Source organism: Schistocerca piceifrons, chromosome 1, assembly GCF_021461385.2.
Source record: "Schistocerca piceifrons isolate TAMUIC-IGC-003096 chromosome 1, iqSchPice1.1, whole genome shotgun sequence".
In the NCBI taxonomy this organism is placed as follows: domain Eukaryota; kingdom Metazoa; phylum Arthropoda; class Insecta; order Orthoptera; family Acrididae; genus Schistocerca; species Schistocerca piceifrons.
In genome coordinates, this window is record NC_060138.1 from 1,143,000,518 (window position 1) to 1,143,018,502 (window position 17,985).

Sequence of the window (17,985 nt, forward strand, 5' to 3'; positions counted from 1 at the left end):
GTTTCATATCAGCGCACACTCCGCTGCAGAGTGAAAATCTCATTCTGGAAACATCCCCCAGGCTGTGGCTAAGCCATGTCTCCGCAATATCCTTTCTTTCAGGAGTGCTAGTTCTGCAAGTTTCGCAGGAGAGCTTCTGTTAAGTTTGGAAGGTAGGAGACGAGGTACTGGCAGAAGTAAAGCTGTGAGTACCGGGCGTGAGTCATGCTTCGGTAGCTCGGTTGGTAGAGCACTTGCCCGCGAAAGGCAAAGATCCCGAGTTCGAGTCTCGGTCGGGCACACAGTTTTAATCTGCCAGGAAGTTTCATATCAGCGCATACTCCGCTGCAGAGTGAAAATCTCATTCTGGAAACATCCCCCAGGCTGTGGCTAAGCCATGTCTCCGCAATATCCTTTCTTTCAGGAGTGCTAGTTCTGCAAGTTTCGCAGGAGAGCTTCTGTTAAGTTTGGAAGGTAGGAGACGAGGTACTGGCAGAAGTAAAGCTGTGAGTACCGGGCGTGAGTCGTGCTTCGGTAGCTCAGTTGGTAGAGCACTTGCCCGCGAAAGGCAAAGATCCCGAGTTCGAGTCTCGGTCGGGCACACAGTTTTAATCTGCCAGGAAGTTTCATATCAGCGCACACTCCGCTGGAGAGTGAAAATCTCATTGTGGAAACATCCCCCAGGCTGTGGCTAAGCCATGTCTCCGCAATATCCTTTCTTTCAGGTGTGCTAGTTCTGCAAGTTTCGCAGGAGAGCTTCTGTTAAGTTTGGAAGGTAGGAGACGAGGTACTGGCAGAAGTAAAGCTGTGAGTACCGGGCGTGAGTCATGCTTCGGTAGCTCAGTTGGTAGAGCAGTTGCCCGCGAAAGGCAAAGATCCCGAGTTCGAGTCTCGGTCGGGCATACAGTTTTAATCTGCCAGGAAGTTTCATATCAGCGCACACTCCGCTGCAGAGTGAAAATCTCATTCTGGAAACATCCCTCAGGCTGTGGCTAAGCCATGTCTCCGCAATATCCTTTCTTTCAGGAGTGCTAGTTCTGCAAGTTTCGCAGGAGAGCTTCTGTTAAGTTTGGAAGGTAGGAGACGAGGTACTGGCAGAAGTAAAGCTGTGAGTACCGGGCGTGAGTCGTGCTTCGGTAGCTCAGTTGGTAGAGCACTTGCCCGCGAAAGGCAAAGATCTCGAGTTCGAGTCTCGGTCTGGCACACAGTTTTAATCTGCCAGGAAGTTTCACATTTGAGAAGGTTTTTTGCAACACAGACTGATTAGGAAAATGTTTTAAAATGTTGTTGAAGACTGTTTTAAAGAACTGAAACGGAATTTCTGTGAGTAAGTACTGCTATAGAAAATTAACATACCAATAAAGCACTTACACAAAATGGTTGAGTGTTTGTAAAGTTGCTTGTGTCAGTTGTGCTTATGTATTGACACTTGTATGAAAAAATAGCACGTGTGTAATGCCAACACTGTGCAAGGTTGTTGAAACTTGTTTCTCCACACACCTCCTCCCCTTGCAGAAGTCTATATGTGTTGGGTTGAGCCTACTTCCTCTGATCATGGCTCCCTTCTCTAACAGCATTCTGAACAAAGAATAGGTATATTCTTTCAGGCAGGGATACATTGGAATGTACTTGCAGTTTATTGAATTTAAAAGTTATTTTTATTTAATTCAAGCAAACCACATCTGTCGACAGTTTCGACTAAAAACTAATATAATATCAATTATGTTACATATTTACTTTGAAATTACGGGAATCAGCACAAAGTGACAGAAGATTTAGGATATATTAGCCAATGCAAACACATTGCAAACAGGTGACAAGTAAAATGAAATTAGTAAGGGCATATGTCAGTACAATCTGTTTAATTGGCTACATTGAAATACAGAAGTGAGAAATGTATCTTTAGAAATATCAAAGAAAGATTGTGCTCTATAGAGAGTAAACCACAATGTCTCTTATCCACAAATTAGCTTAAAAGCTGTTAGAGGGATTCTAAATAAGTGGATAATATTGTACCTAGAAGACAGACAGCGACTGGTGATTTTAAAGCTTGGTGACATTAAAGAAAATGTTATTACAGTAACAACACATTTATCCAATAAATCACCAATAATGTATGGAGTGCCATAAGGCTCTGTCTTAGAATCTCTCTTGTTCCTCCTTTACATCAATCACTTAAATGGCTTTTTGCTAATGACACCGGCATTTTAATAACAGTTGCTGACAAAATCTCTATGAAAGTAGCAACAGATACCTCAGTGTCCCTAGTTACTAGTTGGTTTCAAAAAAATAAAATAATAATAAATAAGAAATTGTACTTATGCATTTCCACTCATCTCCACTTGTACAAGAATTTGATACAACATCATATCTTGACAACAGATTACTGAAATCATTTGCTGAAACAAACGTTCTAGTGATAAGGGTACAATTTAAGGTTGAATTGTCATGTGAAAGAACTTGGAAAAAAGGTTTTAAAAGCTTGGTAGGCTCTTTTTGTGTTAAGCAAAAGTGCAAGCAAAACAATAGTCATTCTGGCATATAACACATATTTCAGTTTATTACCCCAATATGGGGTTATCTCCTGGGGAAACTCAGCCACTAACATAAAAATCTTTAGGATGCGAAAAGAGCAGTCAGGGCTATCTCCAACCTAAAGAGACTGGAAACATGTAGACCACATTTCATATACTTGAAAATAATGATATATGAACAGAACCTGTTTGCAAAAAAAGTATCCTTTAGACAGTACTGGATATCTACAACAAAATAAACATGTCCATGGCCACAGTGCAAGAAACATCAGACAGTTGGGGGAGGGGGGATTGACTTGGGGGAAAGACCAAATAGCGAGGTCATCGGTCTCATCAGATTAGGGAAGGATGGGGAAAGAATTCGTCCATGCCCTGTCAAAGGAACCATTCTGCCATTTGTCTGAAGCGATTTAGGGAAGTCATGGAAAACCTAAATCAGGATGGCCTGACATGGGATTGAACTGTCGTCCTCCTGAATGCAAGTCAAGAGTGCTAACCACCGTGCCACCTTGCTCGGTCAAGAAACATCAGTAATACACATGTCTCAGTGTAGAACACTATTGCATCACGCAGGTGTTTCACAGGTAACAGTTAAAGTATTCAACAGCCCAATTAGTGAGTTAAAATTGCAGCGAAATAAAGATACATTTAAATATAACCTTAAGTCATTTCTGATGGAACAGTACCTTTATGCAGTACAAGAATTTTTAAATTATAAAAAACAGCCGAGTAAATTGAAATTCTATTTCTTAAATGTACAAAGTAAATGAAGTATATGCATCTGGACACCTAATAATGCTTTATAAATTAGGGTATAGATGCGAGAAGAAACTGAAAGGAAAATTATGAGTGCAATACAAAAATAGTAATGATAAAATTTTAGCAATAATGAGTGGAACATTACATGTACTTTCAAGGCGAACAATGATAAGGAGAGGAAGAACAAGACAGCAACTAATGGACAGTGTCAGGGAGGAAATGATAAAGGCATGGAACTAAAGAAAAAATGCAAGACAGTAATGGACAACAGCTACTGATGAATGGTTCACCCTTCTGTACCATCGCCATTTCTCTCGCTAGTGGTCAGTGCCCCATCACCGTGTGCACATCAGTCTGGGTTAGGTACGTTAGATGATCATCATTATTTACAAAATATCAATGACGGGTGTTTGCAAATTAGTTTCAGCATCGATAATGAAGTCTTTGAAAGAACATAACTCGACATCAAAGAGAAAAAAATCGACCTTCGATATTGCCACTAAGACTTAACTTTTTCAACATTTAAACGAATTTTTTTCTGAACATGTCCCTTAACAACTCCAGGGGTGTGACATTGGGGAGCTGTATTTCAATATTTTCGAAGGAAAAAAGGCAGGAATATGGACTACTGATGTAAATAAGTGTGGAATAATGTCTTTCATCCATTCAGTTCATGACTCCATGGTGTCAACTAGAGTGCCCACCATATTTTTCGATTTTTTAAATTGCTAAAAATAATACATCTAATTATGCAACTGAATTTTCCGTTAATAATGTAGGATTACATTTGAGCTTCGCAAATGTAACTACTTATATTAAAGAAAACAACATATTCACAGTTAAGGTTGTTCAGGTGTTTCTTTTTATTAGTTCTCGAATAATTTTACTTTTTCCGTTTGTTACTTTGAAACTCTTTTATTTTTACACAGGCTATGTCAACGTTAATGATGATTACAAAGTGATGACACTGGTGTACAAAAGTCGTATTTGCATCTGAGCAATGTCAGCGGTTGTTAATACTTTATTACCTTTCAATTTTATAACACTTTCTTTTTTGCGAAGTTCACTACAATAAAGGGGGAGAATTCTGTGGTACGTTAAATATAGAATCAGCAGTAAGAATCAGTTTGCTCCTCGATTGTCACTGGTATAACAAACAGGTAACAAAAAAGCATTACAGTCTGTAGACAATGACTTGTGGGATATGTAACGTTAATTTTTGCTTTATTTGTAGATTAATGAATATAATATTACACGTATTGTCATGTTGCTCTTTACGCCGTTCTGTATGTTCGTCATTTTACATTGATATTAAAAACACAGAGTTTATTATTAGCTATCGATGTTTCGATATCGACGATGAAATCGAACTCAGCGTCCATGATCTGGCAACACCGCATGTCCCTACTCTCGCTAGTCGGCGAGGTGGTATCCAGCCGCAGCCGCCGCCAGCGCTCGCTTCGTGGCGCTGCTACAGCTGCCCGCGCTAGGCGGCAAGACCGACTTCCGGCCCCTCTGGCTAGGCGGCGAGTGCCCGGCCGGCGACGGCCGCCGTTACCGCCGCCAGCAACGCCACCCAGCGGCCGTAGGCCGGCGCGACTGCGCCTGCGCCGTTACCTATGCCGGGCACGATGAGCGAGCCCTGCGCACCCGGGTCGCGAATAGCGCCGCCGCCGCCGAGTGAGCTGAGGCCGTCCCCGGCGTTGCACAGGTTGGTCTGGCAGGAGCGGAAGTACGTCTTGAACGAGTCGTCCTCTATTACAGTGTCCTTCAAGCTGGGCTCCTCCGCGCAGCCGCGGAAGAACGAGTTCACTTCACCTGCAACACGTCGCCATCTATAAGGGCTCGTCCTCGACTTTGTTTTTATTACACATCGTCGAATTCCAAAGGACTGTTGTTTACTGGTGCAGTGCAGACGCAATTCACAGTTAAAGGAATACACAGAGGGATTCCGTGACGATGTTACAAACTTTCAGGGAAGATGGAGAAGAGTAAATGAGTCAGTCAGGTAAGGGACACTGGTTATAAGCGAAAATCTTTCTGATACCTCTGACAGTGGAATACATGTACCGGCACTATTATTGCTAAGATGGTACAGTTGCTGCTAAGATTGTAGGGTAGGCAACTTTCAGAAGTGATAGTATGGACCAAAACTAGAAAAAAAAGTCTAGTAAGCAAGGCATCTAAAGTGCATACCTACTGAGCTATGAACACATGTTCGGTACAAGAGATGTGTTTCACAGTGACAAAGATGAATAAGTGCTCATAGTTCTGAAGACATACGTTTTAGAGTCCATATTTACTGGAGATTTAGTTCTTGTTTTCGTTCATACTATTCTATCACTTGAGCCTTGTCCCGCAGTTATTCAGGGTCAGCCATTGTTAATCGGATTTGGCATGTTAATGTTGAAGGGGTGGCCGGATGCCCTTCCTGCCGCCACCCCGTACCCCCCCCCCCCCCCCCGGATGGAATTAGTGTACCCCAACCGTCTGCATTGAGTGGAATCCATGGAGTAGTGGGATGTGCAAATCCGCCTAAAAACCACATCCAGACTGAACGGCACATCGGCCCTCGTCGTTAATCCGCCGGGCGGACTCGATCCAGGGCTGGTGCGGCTACCCGAGTCCAGGAAGCAGCGCGTTAGCGCTCTCGGCTACCCTGGCAGGTTGTTTTCATTCATAGTAACTCCTTCAAAAACATGAAAACGAAAGAGGTTGCAGGAGAAGGATGTGCTCCACAGTATCGAAGGTGAACAAGTGCTTATTCCCCTTCAGGTATGTATTTTGAAGCCCATGTTTACTAGGCATCTTTTTCCCTGTTTTGGTCAATATTGCCATCGCTGAAAGACGTCCAACCTACCACCATAGCAAGAACAGTACAATCTCAGGAAGAGCAGTACCAGTACCAGAACGATTGTTACTTATCCTCAAATTGTCACATTTACCCTTTTCCATCATCCCTGAAAGTTTGTATCGTCATCACTAAATCACCCGGTATAGAAGGTCTATAAAATGGAAACAAACTTGAGGACAATTTTATGGATAAACAGGAAGAAGTTGGTGAAAATGCAGTGGGAGAGATGATGCTGTGAGAAAATTCGATACAGCACTGAAAGATCTTAGTGGAAACAAAGCCCCTAAACAGATTACATTCCTCTGAGATCCTTGAGAGTCGTGACAAAACTATTCCATCTGGTGTGCAAAATATGTGAGACAGGCAAAATACCCACACACTTAAAGAAGAATTTAACAAAATCAGTTCCAAAGAAGGCAGGTGCTGACACGTGTGAATGTTACTAAACCAACAGTTTAATAACTCGTGGTTGCAAAATACTGACTCGAAGAACAGGAAAACATAGAAGCAGGCCTGGGAGAAAATCACTTCGTGTTGCAGAAATGTACAAACACTCAAGGCACATATGACTTATCCTAGAAGACAGGCTGAAGAAATGATTTGGAGAAAGCTTTTGACAATACTGATTAAACTACACACTTTGGATTTCTGGAGATAGCTTGGATAAAAATGGGGAGCGAAAGTTTATTTACAACTTGTACAGAAACGGATTGCCATTACCAGAGTGAAAGGACATTAAAGGGAAAGCGTAGTTGAGAAGGGAGTGAAGCAGGGTAAAGCAACTAAGGAGAAGTTAGGAAAGGGAGTTAGCTGTCAGAGAGAAGAAGTAAAAAGTTTCATGTTTGCCAGTGACTGCCACAGTAACTCTGTCATGGGAGGCAAGTGACTTGAAACACTGGTTAAATGTAATGGATTGTGTCTTGAAAACAGATTGTAACATGGATACCAACAAAATCAAAACAAATGTAATGGGTTATAATCGAATTAGGTTAGGAAACGAGGAATTGAAGCACTAGACGAGTTTTGCTATTTGGGTAGTAAAATAACTGATCGTGGCTGAAGTAAAGAGGCTATAATGTGCAGACTGGCTATGATGAGGAAAGCATTTCTGAAAAAGAGTCATTTGTTAAATTCTAATATAAATGTATGTCTTAGGACGTCTTTTGTGAAGTTATTTCTGTGGAGTGTAGACTTGTATGATAGTGAAACATGGACGATAAACAGTTCAGGCAACAAGGGAGTAAAAACTTTTGAAGTTTGGTGCTATAGAAGAATACTGAAGATTAGATAGATAGATCGAAAAATTAATGAGGAGTTACTGAATCGAACTGAGGAAAGAAGAACTTCGTGCCTCAACTTCACAAAAAGAAGGAATTCATTGATGGGACACATCCTCCGAAGGAATTGATAGTTTGGTAATGGCACCAAGTGTGTGTATGGGACGAGGGGAGGGGGGGGGAGGTGTGGAGCACCGACCTTGAATACAGTAAGAAGTTCAAAGGGATGTAGTTTTCAGTAGTTATTCAGAGCAGAAGAGGGTTGCACATGATAAAGTAGCATGAAGCGCTGCAAGCGCTGCTTCAAACCAGTCTTCACAGTGATGACTATCAACAGCTCATTATGCAATTTTTATTATCGGGAAGAGTTTCGAATATTTTCCAAATGGATTTAAATAATGGCATTCAATATTTCTAGAAATACTTACATTGATTGAGTTTTGAACATGGGTTGCTTAGTTCAGTGACCATTGTATAACTTTAAGTTAAACTAAATAAGCCCCGGGCACAATTTTTATGGCATAGAAATAGGTCTAAAATTATCTGCATTATCCCTTTCTCCCTTTGGTCACCCAGATCACCCGACATGAGTCTCACATAACATTTACAGGACATAATCGAGAGATTAGTTCGTGGACAAAATCATGCACTGGCACCATTTTCCATTTTCGTAATTATGGACGGCTATAGAGGCAGCATGGTTCAATGTTTCTGCAAGGGACTTCCAACGACTTGTTGGGTCAATGTCACATCGAGTTGCTACACTACATTAGGCAAAAGGAGATCCGACACGGTATTGGGAGGTATCCTATGACTTTAGTCACCTCAATGTATGTATATGTACATAAGAACTCTGTTAGCCTTAACGTTATATATATATATATATATATATATATATATATATATATATATATATTTATTTATTTATTTATTTATTTATTTATTTATTTATTACGATGTGCACCAAACGATAAATAAATGAATGAAAACAGCACAGTGAGAGCTGTACTCACCAGTGGAGCGGATCTCCTGCCGCTGGATGGTGCAGTACTTCTGCTCGGTCTTGCAGGTGACCTTGGGACTGCCCGACGTGACCATGTCTGGGCTGTCCACACAAGCCTTGCTTTTGTCTCCCGCGGAGTACACGCACGAGTAACAGATGAGTCCTGCAATGGAGATCTCTGGTCAGTCTCAAACGTCACGAAGAAGCTTTTAAGTTAAAAAAAAATCAACAACCGACCACAACCATGACACTTGACAAGCTTATATTGTCATCAAGGCCTAGGGCAAATACACTGAAGCGCCAAAAAAACTGGTATAGGCATGCGTATTCAAATTCAAAGGCAGAACACGGCGCTGCGGTCGGCAACGCCCATATAAGACAAGAAGCGTCTGGCGCATTTATTAGATCAGTTACTGCTGCTACAATGGCAGGTTATCATGATTTAAGCGAGTTCGAACGTGGTGTTACAGTTGGCGCACAAGCAACGGGACACAGCATCTCCGAGGTAGCGATGACGTGGGATTTTAACGTACGACCATTTCACGAGTGTGCCGTGAATATCAGGAATCCGGTAAAACATCAAATCCCGACATCGCTGCGGCCGGAATAAGGTCCTGCAAGAACGGGACCAACGACGATTGAAGAGAATCGTTCAACGTGACAGAAGTGTAAACCTTTCGCAAGTTGCAGCAGATCTCAATGCTCGGCCGTCAACAAGTGTCAGCGTGTGAACCACTCAACGAAACATCATCGACATGGGCTTTCGGAGCCGAAGGCCCACTCGTATGCCCTTGATGACTGCACGACACAAAGCTTTACGCCTCGCCTGGGCCCGTCAGTACCGACATTGGACTGTTGATGACTGGAAACATATTGCTTGGTCGGCCGAGTCTCGTTTCAAATTATATCGAGCGGATGGACGTGTACGGGTTTGGAGACAACCTCATGAATCCATGGTTCCTGCATGTTAGCAGGGTACGTTCAAGTTGGTGGTGGCTCTGTAATGGTGTGAACTGTGTGCATTGAGAGTGATATGGGAACTCTGATACGTCTAGCTAGGACTCTGACAGGTGACACGTACGTAAGCATCCTGTCTGATCACCTGCATCCATTCTTGTCCTTTGTGCATTTCGACAGACTTGGGCAATTCCGGGAGGACAATGCGACATCCTACATGTCCAGAATTGCTACAGAGTGGCTCCAGGAACATTCTTCTGAGTTCAAACACTTCCGCTGGCCACCGAACTCCCCAGACGTGAACATTATTGAGCATATCTTGGATGCCTTGCCACGTACTATTCAGAAGAGATCTCCGTCTCCTCGTACTCTTACGGGTTTTGCACAGCCCTGCAGGATTCATGGTGTCAGTTCTCTCCAGTACTATTTCAGACATTAGGCGAGTCTACGTCACGTCTTGATGCGGCACTTCTGCATGCTCGCGGGGCCCCTACACGATATTAGGTAGGTGTACCAGTTTCTTTGGCAGTTCAGTGATTTTCAAACTGACAAGGGACCCCTTGAGTGCGTGGTTGCAAGTTCTGCCTTTACTAAGGTTCATTTGAAAGTGTTGCGTTAACAGTTATCACAGGAGAAATATTAGCTTCTAATGACTCACAATGTCTATTAGGACGGTGACAGAAACTGAGTGTCCGAGAGGTGTAAAGATCAACCTTGTATGAGATGTATGTATTACACTTCACAAAATGGACATCGTCGATAATCAAGAAATGTTCAAAACAAAGCATTAACTTGCACAATGAACACCTCCCTCGGGCATTGGTGTGTGTGTTGTCCTTAGCGTAAGTTAGTCTAAGATTAGGTAGTGTGTATGCCTAGGCACCGATGACCTCAGCAGTCTGGCCCCATAGGAACTTACCACAAAAAAAAGTAGTGAACCACAGTGATCACGAAGGTTCGCACCATCAAGATCGAAGACGAATTTTTTGGGAAATACGATCCGTGTAGGACGCTCAGCTAGGTATCTGGTCTTAAACAAGCACATAGAATCATATTGGTGTAACGGGGTGATGAGAACTAATGAAATTTGAGGGCATGCAACCGAATGCGCAACAGCCTGTCGTGGGACTTCTCGTGAAACTGGTTGCCCTTAAGGCGTAGCTGTAGCTAGTGCGATAAACAAACATCCGGAGGCGGAATTTGTCTAGTGGTTCTAATTGGTATGAATTGAAATGTCACACACTTTTCAGCATGTATAGTTTGCTCCAAAGAGGTATGATTTTTATACGCAGACCAGGAAATCAAGCGAGCAGGGCTCATACCATAGTTGTAGTTCTCCCACGCCCATTTTCCCACTTTTGTTTGCTGAGACGTAAATATTCCCTTCTGCCCTTGCAAGATAACGCATACGAGAAAGAATCGCGTGCGTCAAACCACCTCCAACTTCTCGCAGGATAGTAAATAACTTTACAGCCAATTTACCCTCCAGATTAACAGTCGACACAACGTTAAACGAACGCGTTAAGAGACTCATGCTAGTCAATCTTGATACAACTCACTTGGTGCGTCTAATTTCTAGGTGTCCTTTCACATGCATTTCCTCTTCATATCTCGATTGCTCGCAGTTGAAAGAAAAATTGGTACTGAACGACAGAATAAGTCTATATATCTCAACTAAAAATTTTCGGGATGGTTCCGCAGTTTGCTGTGCATCGCCAAGTTGACGCTTTGTTTGAAATATCGTTATCTTTCGCCTTCCAAGTGTGTTGCACTGTTTGAAGCTATGCAACCATCCTCTGTATGCCTTGGAATCACTATGTGGTGCACAATCTGATGTGCATAACGTTAGTAGGTCACTAACAGGCACATTCTGTAAATTGTATCGAGTATCCTTGAAACGCCCATACACCAGTTTTTGTAACAAGTGCGCCTTGTCCTCCCTTGAATACCCGTGGTTTTCCTTATGCACTACACGGTCATATTGCTGCGGACATGTTCGAAATCTGATCGTAATTGTTTTTTCACTGTGCTGCGGTTGATCTTCCCTGCACGTAATTATGTGTAGAGCCCGTACCTTGGACAACGATTGTTCTTTAATACGTCTCACAGGAGACGGGATTTGTGGCTCTCTGCCGCCAAGGATGATGAACTACGTGGCTCGTCACCTGTTTCGGTATCCCTTACACTTGGTAAGTACGTGTCATCATCATTGTACCGCTCATGTTCATTGTCCGCACAGTCGAGCGTATACAACACCACTGACTCATCTTGCAGAAACACTAATACACTCCTGGAAATTGAAATAAGAACACCGTGAATTCATTGTCGCAGGAAGGGGAAACTTTATTGACACATTCCTGGGGTCAGATACATCACATGATCACACTGACAGAACCACAGGCACATAGACACAGGCAACAGAGCATGCACAATGTCGACACTAGTACAGTGTATATCCACCTTTCGCAGCAATGCAGGCTGCTATTCTCCCATGGAGACGATCGTAGAGATGCTGGATGTAGTCCTGTGGAACGGCTTGCCATGCCATTTCCACCTGGCGCCTCAGTTGGACCAGCGTTCGTGCTGGACGTGCAGACCGCGTGAGACGACGCTTCATCCAGTCACAAACATGCTCAATGGGGGACAGATCCGGAGATCTTGCTGGCCGGGGTAGTTGACTTGCACCTTCTAGAGCACGTTGGGTGGCACGGGATACATGCGGACGTGCATTGTCCTGTTGGAACAGCAAGTTCCCTTGCCGGTCTAGGAATGGTAGAGCGATGGGTTCGATGACGGTTTGGATGTACCGTGCACTATTCAGTGTCCCCTCGACGATCACCAGTGGTGTACGGCCAGTGTAGGAGATCGCTCCCCACACCATGATGCCGGGTGTTGGCCCTGTGTGCCTCGGTCGTATGCAGTCCTGATTGTGGTGCTCACCTGCACGGCGCCAAACACGCATACGACCATCATTGGCACCAAGGCAGAAGCGACTCTCATCGCTGAAGACGACACGTCTCCATTCGTCCCTCCATTCACGCCTGTCGCGACACCACTGGAGGCGGGCTGCACGATGTTGGGGCGTGAGCGGAAGACAGCCTAAAGGTGTGCGGGACCGTAGCCCAGCTTCATGGAGACGGTTGCGAATGGTCCTCGCCGATACCCCAGGAGCAACAGTGTCCCTAATTTGCTGGGAAGTGGCGGTGCGGTCCCCTACGGCACTGCGTAGGATCCTACGGTCTTGGCGTGCATCCGTGCGTCGCTGCGGTCCGGTCCCAGGTCGACGGGCACGTGCACCTTCCGCCGACCACTGGCGACAACATCGATGTACTGTGGAGACCTCACGCCCCACGTGTTGAGCAATTCGGCGGTACGTCCACCCGGCCTCCCGCATGCCCACTATACGCCCTCGCTCAAAGTCCGTCAACTGCACATACGGTTCACGTCCACGCTGTCGCGGCATGCTACCAGTGTTAAAGACTGCGATGGAGCTCCGTATGCCACGGCAAACTGGCTGACACTGACGGCGGCGGTGCACAAATGCTGCGCAGCTAGCGCCATTCGACGGCCAACACCGCGGTTCCTGGTGTGTCCGCTGTGCCGTGCGTGTGATCATTGCTTGTACAGCCCTCTCGCAGTGTCCGGAGCAAGTATGGTGGGTCTGACACACCGGTGTCAATGTGTTCTTTTTTCCATTTCCAGGAGTGTATTTCAGCTGCCACTTCTTTCTCACTCTCGAAATTCCTTGGGTTTCTTTCTGACTAAATACCAACTTCAGCTACTGTTGTAGATATAATGAAATGTCTCCTTCGTTTATCGTTGCCATTGCTGTGCATTACACCAACACCACTAGCACTGCAGCACTGTTGTGAGTTACTCGCCGAGTAAGAAGTTCAACTACGCTACGCAGCCTCATACTGTGTTCACCCTCGTTGCCAATAGCAGCCAATATTGTGGTTGCACGGCGTACAATATGAGGGGCGTCGAATGCCGTAAACAACATTGGTCTCTTGCGACCTTGCACTCAAGGGGTTCCTAGTGCGATAAAAAACTCTAGTTAGGAAACGAAACGCCTAAGTCAAAAATTACGCAGCCAAATATATCGAAGGATAGCTCTGCTGGTGGGATGTGAAAAATCTACTAACTGTTAACAATAGATATTTAGCGACTAATATTGTAGAGCTGGGAGGAGTCATTGTCAAAGAATTCTATGGAATCGGATTAGTCCAGTAATTTTTCAGAACCTTCCTCCTGAGCAAACTGGATTCCGTTCAGGACGGAGCTGCACTGATCAAGTCTTATCATTAACAACATCTATTGAAGCAGGACACTAAATGAAGCAAAAAAAAAAAAAAAACATCAGTTGCTTTCGTCGAACTAAGTTTAGAAGCATGGACTGCTTTATAAATTATTGCAAATTGTCCCATGCCAACAGATAACAAAACTAATTGACAACATGTTAATTGGAAGGGCATTTACTGCGATTACGCAAAAAGACACCAACTGCCCAAAAGTATTGAATAAAGGTTTGCCACAGGGATCCGTCCTTGCTCCTCTCTTGTTTACTCTCTATATATCAGATATCCCTCCAACACAGTCCAGAAAGTTTGGTTATGCAGAGGTCTGGGCAATAGCTGCTTAACACAAAACTTTTGAAAGAACTGAAGAAATCCTAAGTTCTGATCAACATATCTTAAGCCACTATTTCCGCAAATGGAGGTTACAACTAAACTTAAATAAAACAGTAGTTTCAAGTCTTCATCTGTCCAATAGATCGGCTCACAGAGCCCTCGATGTCTATTTCGAAGGAGACAAACTTCATCATAATATGGACCGAAAATACCTTGGGATCACTTTAGATAGGACGCTTTCTTTTAAGGAGCACTTGACACGAACTTCTGCTAAGCTCAAAACCAGAAACAACATTCTCCATAAACTCTGCGGCTCACGTTGGGGATCGTCAACGAAACTGTCCGGGTATCAGCACTCAGTTTGGTATACTCAGCAGCAGAGTACTGGGGGCCTGTCTGGCTTAATAGTCCACACATAAAAAGATAGACGCACAACTTAACGAGGCCATGCACATTGTTAGTGTGTCAATACGATCTATTCCCACACATTGGCTACCTATCTTGAGCCACATTCCACCTCCCGATGTCAGATGGAAGAGCGCGCTACTGCGTGAATACCAGAAGATCGCTAATAACACTGATCTTTCAATGGTGGACGACGTATTCCCTGCGGAGCGAAAAAGACTAACAAGGGGAGGCCGCCAATTGTGAAATTCAGATTCAATTCATAGTGCGCATAATAATAGCTCATGGCCAGAGGTGTAACGTGGCAAAGAACCAAGATGCACTTCTCAGCCGTTGTCGAGAAAATCGACAGTTAAAAGAAACCGTTGCGGTGAAATACTCTCTACGATTAATAATTTTCTACAGCGTCGTGGCGCAGTGGTAAGCGCTCGGGTTCGTAATCTGAAGGTAGCCGGATCGAATCTTGCGTCATGCAACCTTTTTTTTTTTTTTTAGTATTTGTTTTTTGTAGTTCATATATATATAATTCCCGGCAATCAGTTGCAACAATTATGCATATAATAAGTTATTGAAAGTTGTTTGTCGTGGAAAAACTGGCGACTTCGAATATCATTATGTTTTCCGCAAACAAAGTTGTATTTCACAAATGTTATTAATTGTCTTCATAATGTTAACCACGTATAGTTACCAGAAGACGTAGAAACGGTATTCCGAAACGAATACGTATAGCGTAAGTCAAACGTTCGAATTAGAATAGAGACCCCACGAACACAAATTTGCTGCGGCAGGTATGAAATATAAACTCCGTTACTAGCTCGTTACACTTGAAGGACAGATGTTGAATAGGCCGAAACGAGCCGCCGCATAACAGCGTAGTTGCCTGCTAACTTCGAAAGAAGGTAGATGCAGTCCCTAGCGCAACTTATAACATCGTCGAAAATTAGTGCGGACGAGAGAGCTTTGGTACACCCTGTTAAAAAAACGGAAAAATGGAGGCGGTACAATTGGAGAGCGATCCGCCTTCACCAACATGCATAAACAATTCATTAATAGTTTTTATATATATATATATATATATATATATATATATATATTTGAATTACAAAAAACTAATAATAAAAATAAATTGCATCCCGCGACCTTCGGATTACGAACCCGAGTGCTTACCACTGCGCCACGACGCTGTAGAAAATTATTAATCGTAGAGAATATTTCACCGCAACGGTTTCTTTTAACTGTCGATTTTCTCGACAACGGCTGAGAAGTGCATCTTGGTGCTTTGCCACATTACACCTCTGGCCATGAGCTTTTATTATGCGCAGTATGAATCGAATCTGAATTTCACAATTGGCGGCCTCCCCTTGTAAGATCAAGAAATGCCACTCTCATCACGGCCAGGACTCTCATGGAAACTGAAATTCAATCTCATCGATGAATGGAAACGCTGCTGACAACAAAACTGTTCCCCACAAAGCCTGTAGCTGTCCTGCATCCAGAAGAAACCGCCTGGCTTCGACCAGTCTCGGGCAATTTGGACTATCTTGAACCGCATCCAAAGGGGCTACGGACGATGCGCAGACACTCTCTGCAAGTGGGGCAAATCTTCATCAGCATCCTGTGACTGTGGTACGGAGCGACAGACAGTTGCTCATATTGTATCGACATTCCTCGTTCGTGCCTACAACGGTCCTTTCGAAAATTTCCTCACAACGACGAGTGATGTTATAAAATACATAAAAGGCCTTGGTGTACATCCATAGCTGTTGTTATTTGTGTTATTTTATCCTGGAGAGCTGTGCTTAAACGTTGGTGTGTAGTAATTTGTATTCTTTGTACATGTGTTCTCATACGATAAATAAATAAATGTAGAGAAGGGAAACCCAACTATGAGGGGGACTGGGCCGATGGAGGACGGGGCAGGGAGTGGGGCTGGAGAAGAGAGCAGGAAACCCAACTATTGCAATGCAGATGGTGTGTGTTATGTTTACTGACTTGGCCAATCCTGATATGAAGGGCTGTAAGACTGCGGTCTGTATCCAGAAGCTGAAGTGCACGGTAGTAGTAGCTAGTTTTGTTCATCTGCACATCTCTTTTACAAGTATGTTGGAAATGTCCTGGTATTACAATTTAAGAACAAAAATAATTAAGTGATTCACATATCAGATATTTAAGCATTACAGATGTAGCGTGACAAGGATGCGACTCATAGCTGGCTGTGGGTTTATGTAAGGAACCATCCTAGAATTCGCGTGAATTAACTTAGGGAAACCATGGAAAACCTAAATCAGGGTGGCTAGATGAGGATCGGAGCCTCTACTCTCCTGAACACAAGACCACTCTGCTTAAGACAGTGCTGTCTCTCGTTCGGTTTATCCCTAGTGTACAATATTGTTGTACAAATAAGTTATTTAAAGAAATAAAAGGCTACTGTTACACTTTTCATTCATTCCCCCCACTCCCCAGTCACTGCACGCACTATACAGGATGTTACAAAAAGGTACGGCCAAACTTGCAGGAAACATTCCTCACACACAAAGAAAGAAAAGACGTTATATGGACATGTGTCCGGAAACGCTTAATTTCCATGTTGGAGCTCATTTTAGTTTCGTTAGTATGTACTGTACTTCCTCGATTCACCGCCATGATTTCATACGGGATACTCTACCTGTGCTGGTAGAACATGTGCCTTTACAAGTGCGACACAAGATGTGGTTCATGCACGATGGAGCTCCTGCACATTTCAGTCGAAGTGTTCGTACGCGTATCAACAACAGATTCGGTGACCGATGGATTGGTAGAGGCGGACCAATTCCATGGCCTCCACGCTCTCCTGACCTCAACCCTCTTGACTTTCATTTACGGAGACATTTGAAAGTTCTTGTCTACGAAACCCCGGTACCAAATGTAGAGACTCTTCGTGCTCGTATTGTGGACGGCTGTGATACAATACGCCATTCTCCAGGGCTGCATCAGCGCATCAGGGATTCCATGCGACGGAGGGTGGACGCGTGTATCCTCGCTAACGGAGGACATTTTGAACATTTCCTGTAACAAAGTGTTTGAAGTCACGCTGGTACGTTCTGTTGCTGTGTGTTTCCATTCCATGATTAATGTGATTTGAAGATTAGTAATAAAATGAGCTCTAACATGGAAAGTAAGCGTTTCCGGACACACGTCCACATAACATATTTTCTTTATTTGTGTGTGAGGAATGTTTCCCGAAAGTTTGGCCGTACCTTTTTGTAACACCCTGTATACACAATGTTTCATAACACTACACACACTATCAGCAGACGTCAAGGCCGTTTTGTCTGCTGGAGCTTCCCATTTGGTAGCCTGGAAAACTGAGCACGCATCCCTCTACAACGAATGAGATATTGAGCTCAGAACGAGGATAAAATGTTAGTATTATACATGGTCCAGTCACCTTAATGTGGACCAGTGCCTAACTCGTGTCAGCATGCAATAACCACTCACCGAACGGCAGGTGGTAGCACTAGCAGTGCAGGGCATATAAAGCGGGGAGGCGGAAAACAGTGCAGTTGTCGTGAAACGTCCCCTTTTTGAAGAATTACACAAGACTGTG

General features: G+C 43.8%; 1 protein-coding gene and 1 non-coding gene across 2 annotated transcripts in view; one reads left to right on the forward strand and one right to left on the reverse strand.

Annotated features, from left to right (window-relative positions):
• Positions 1-807: 807 nt before the first annotated feature.
• On the forward strand, positions 808-882 carry Trnas-cga. Its single transcript has one exon. It is a non-coding gene; the product is annotated as a tRNA-Ser (tRNA).
• Positions 883-4,791: 3,909 nt separating this feature from the next.
• LOC124778628 overlaps positions 4,792-17,985 on the reverse strand; it is a 73,633-nt gene continuing 60,439 nt past the window's right edge. The window contains exons 2-3 of the mRNA XM_047253657.1: positions 8,417-8,569; positions 4,792-5,090 (exon numbers count right to left, since the gene is read on the reverse strand). Of these exons, the coding sequence (XP_047109613.1) occupies positions 4,792-5,090; positions 8,417-8,569 (452 nt within the window). The remainder of the gene's footprint in view (positions 5,091-8,416; positions 8,570-17,985) is intronic.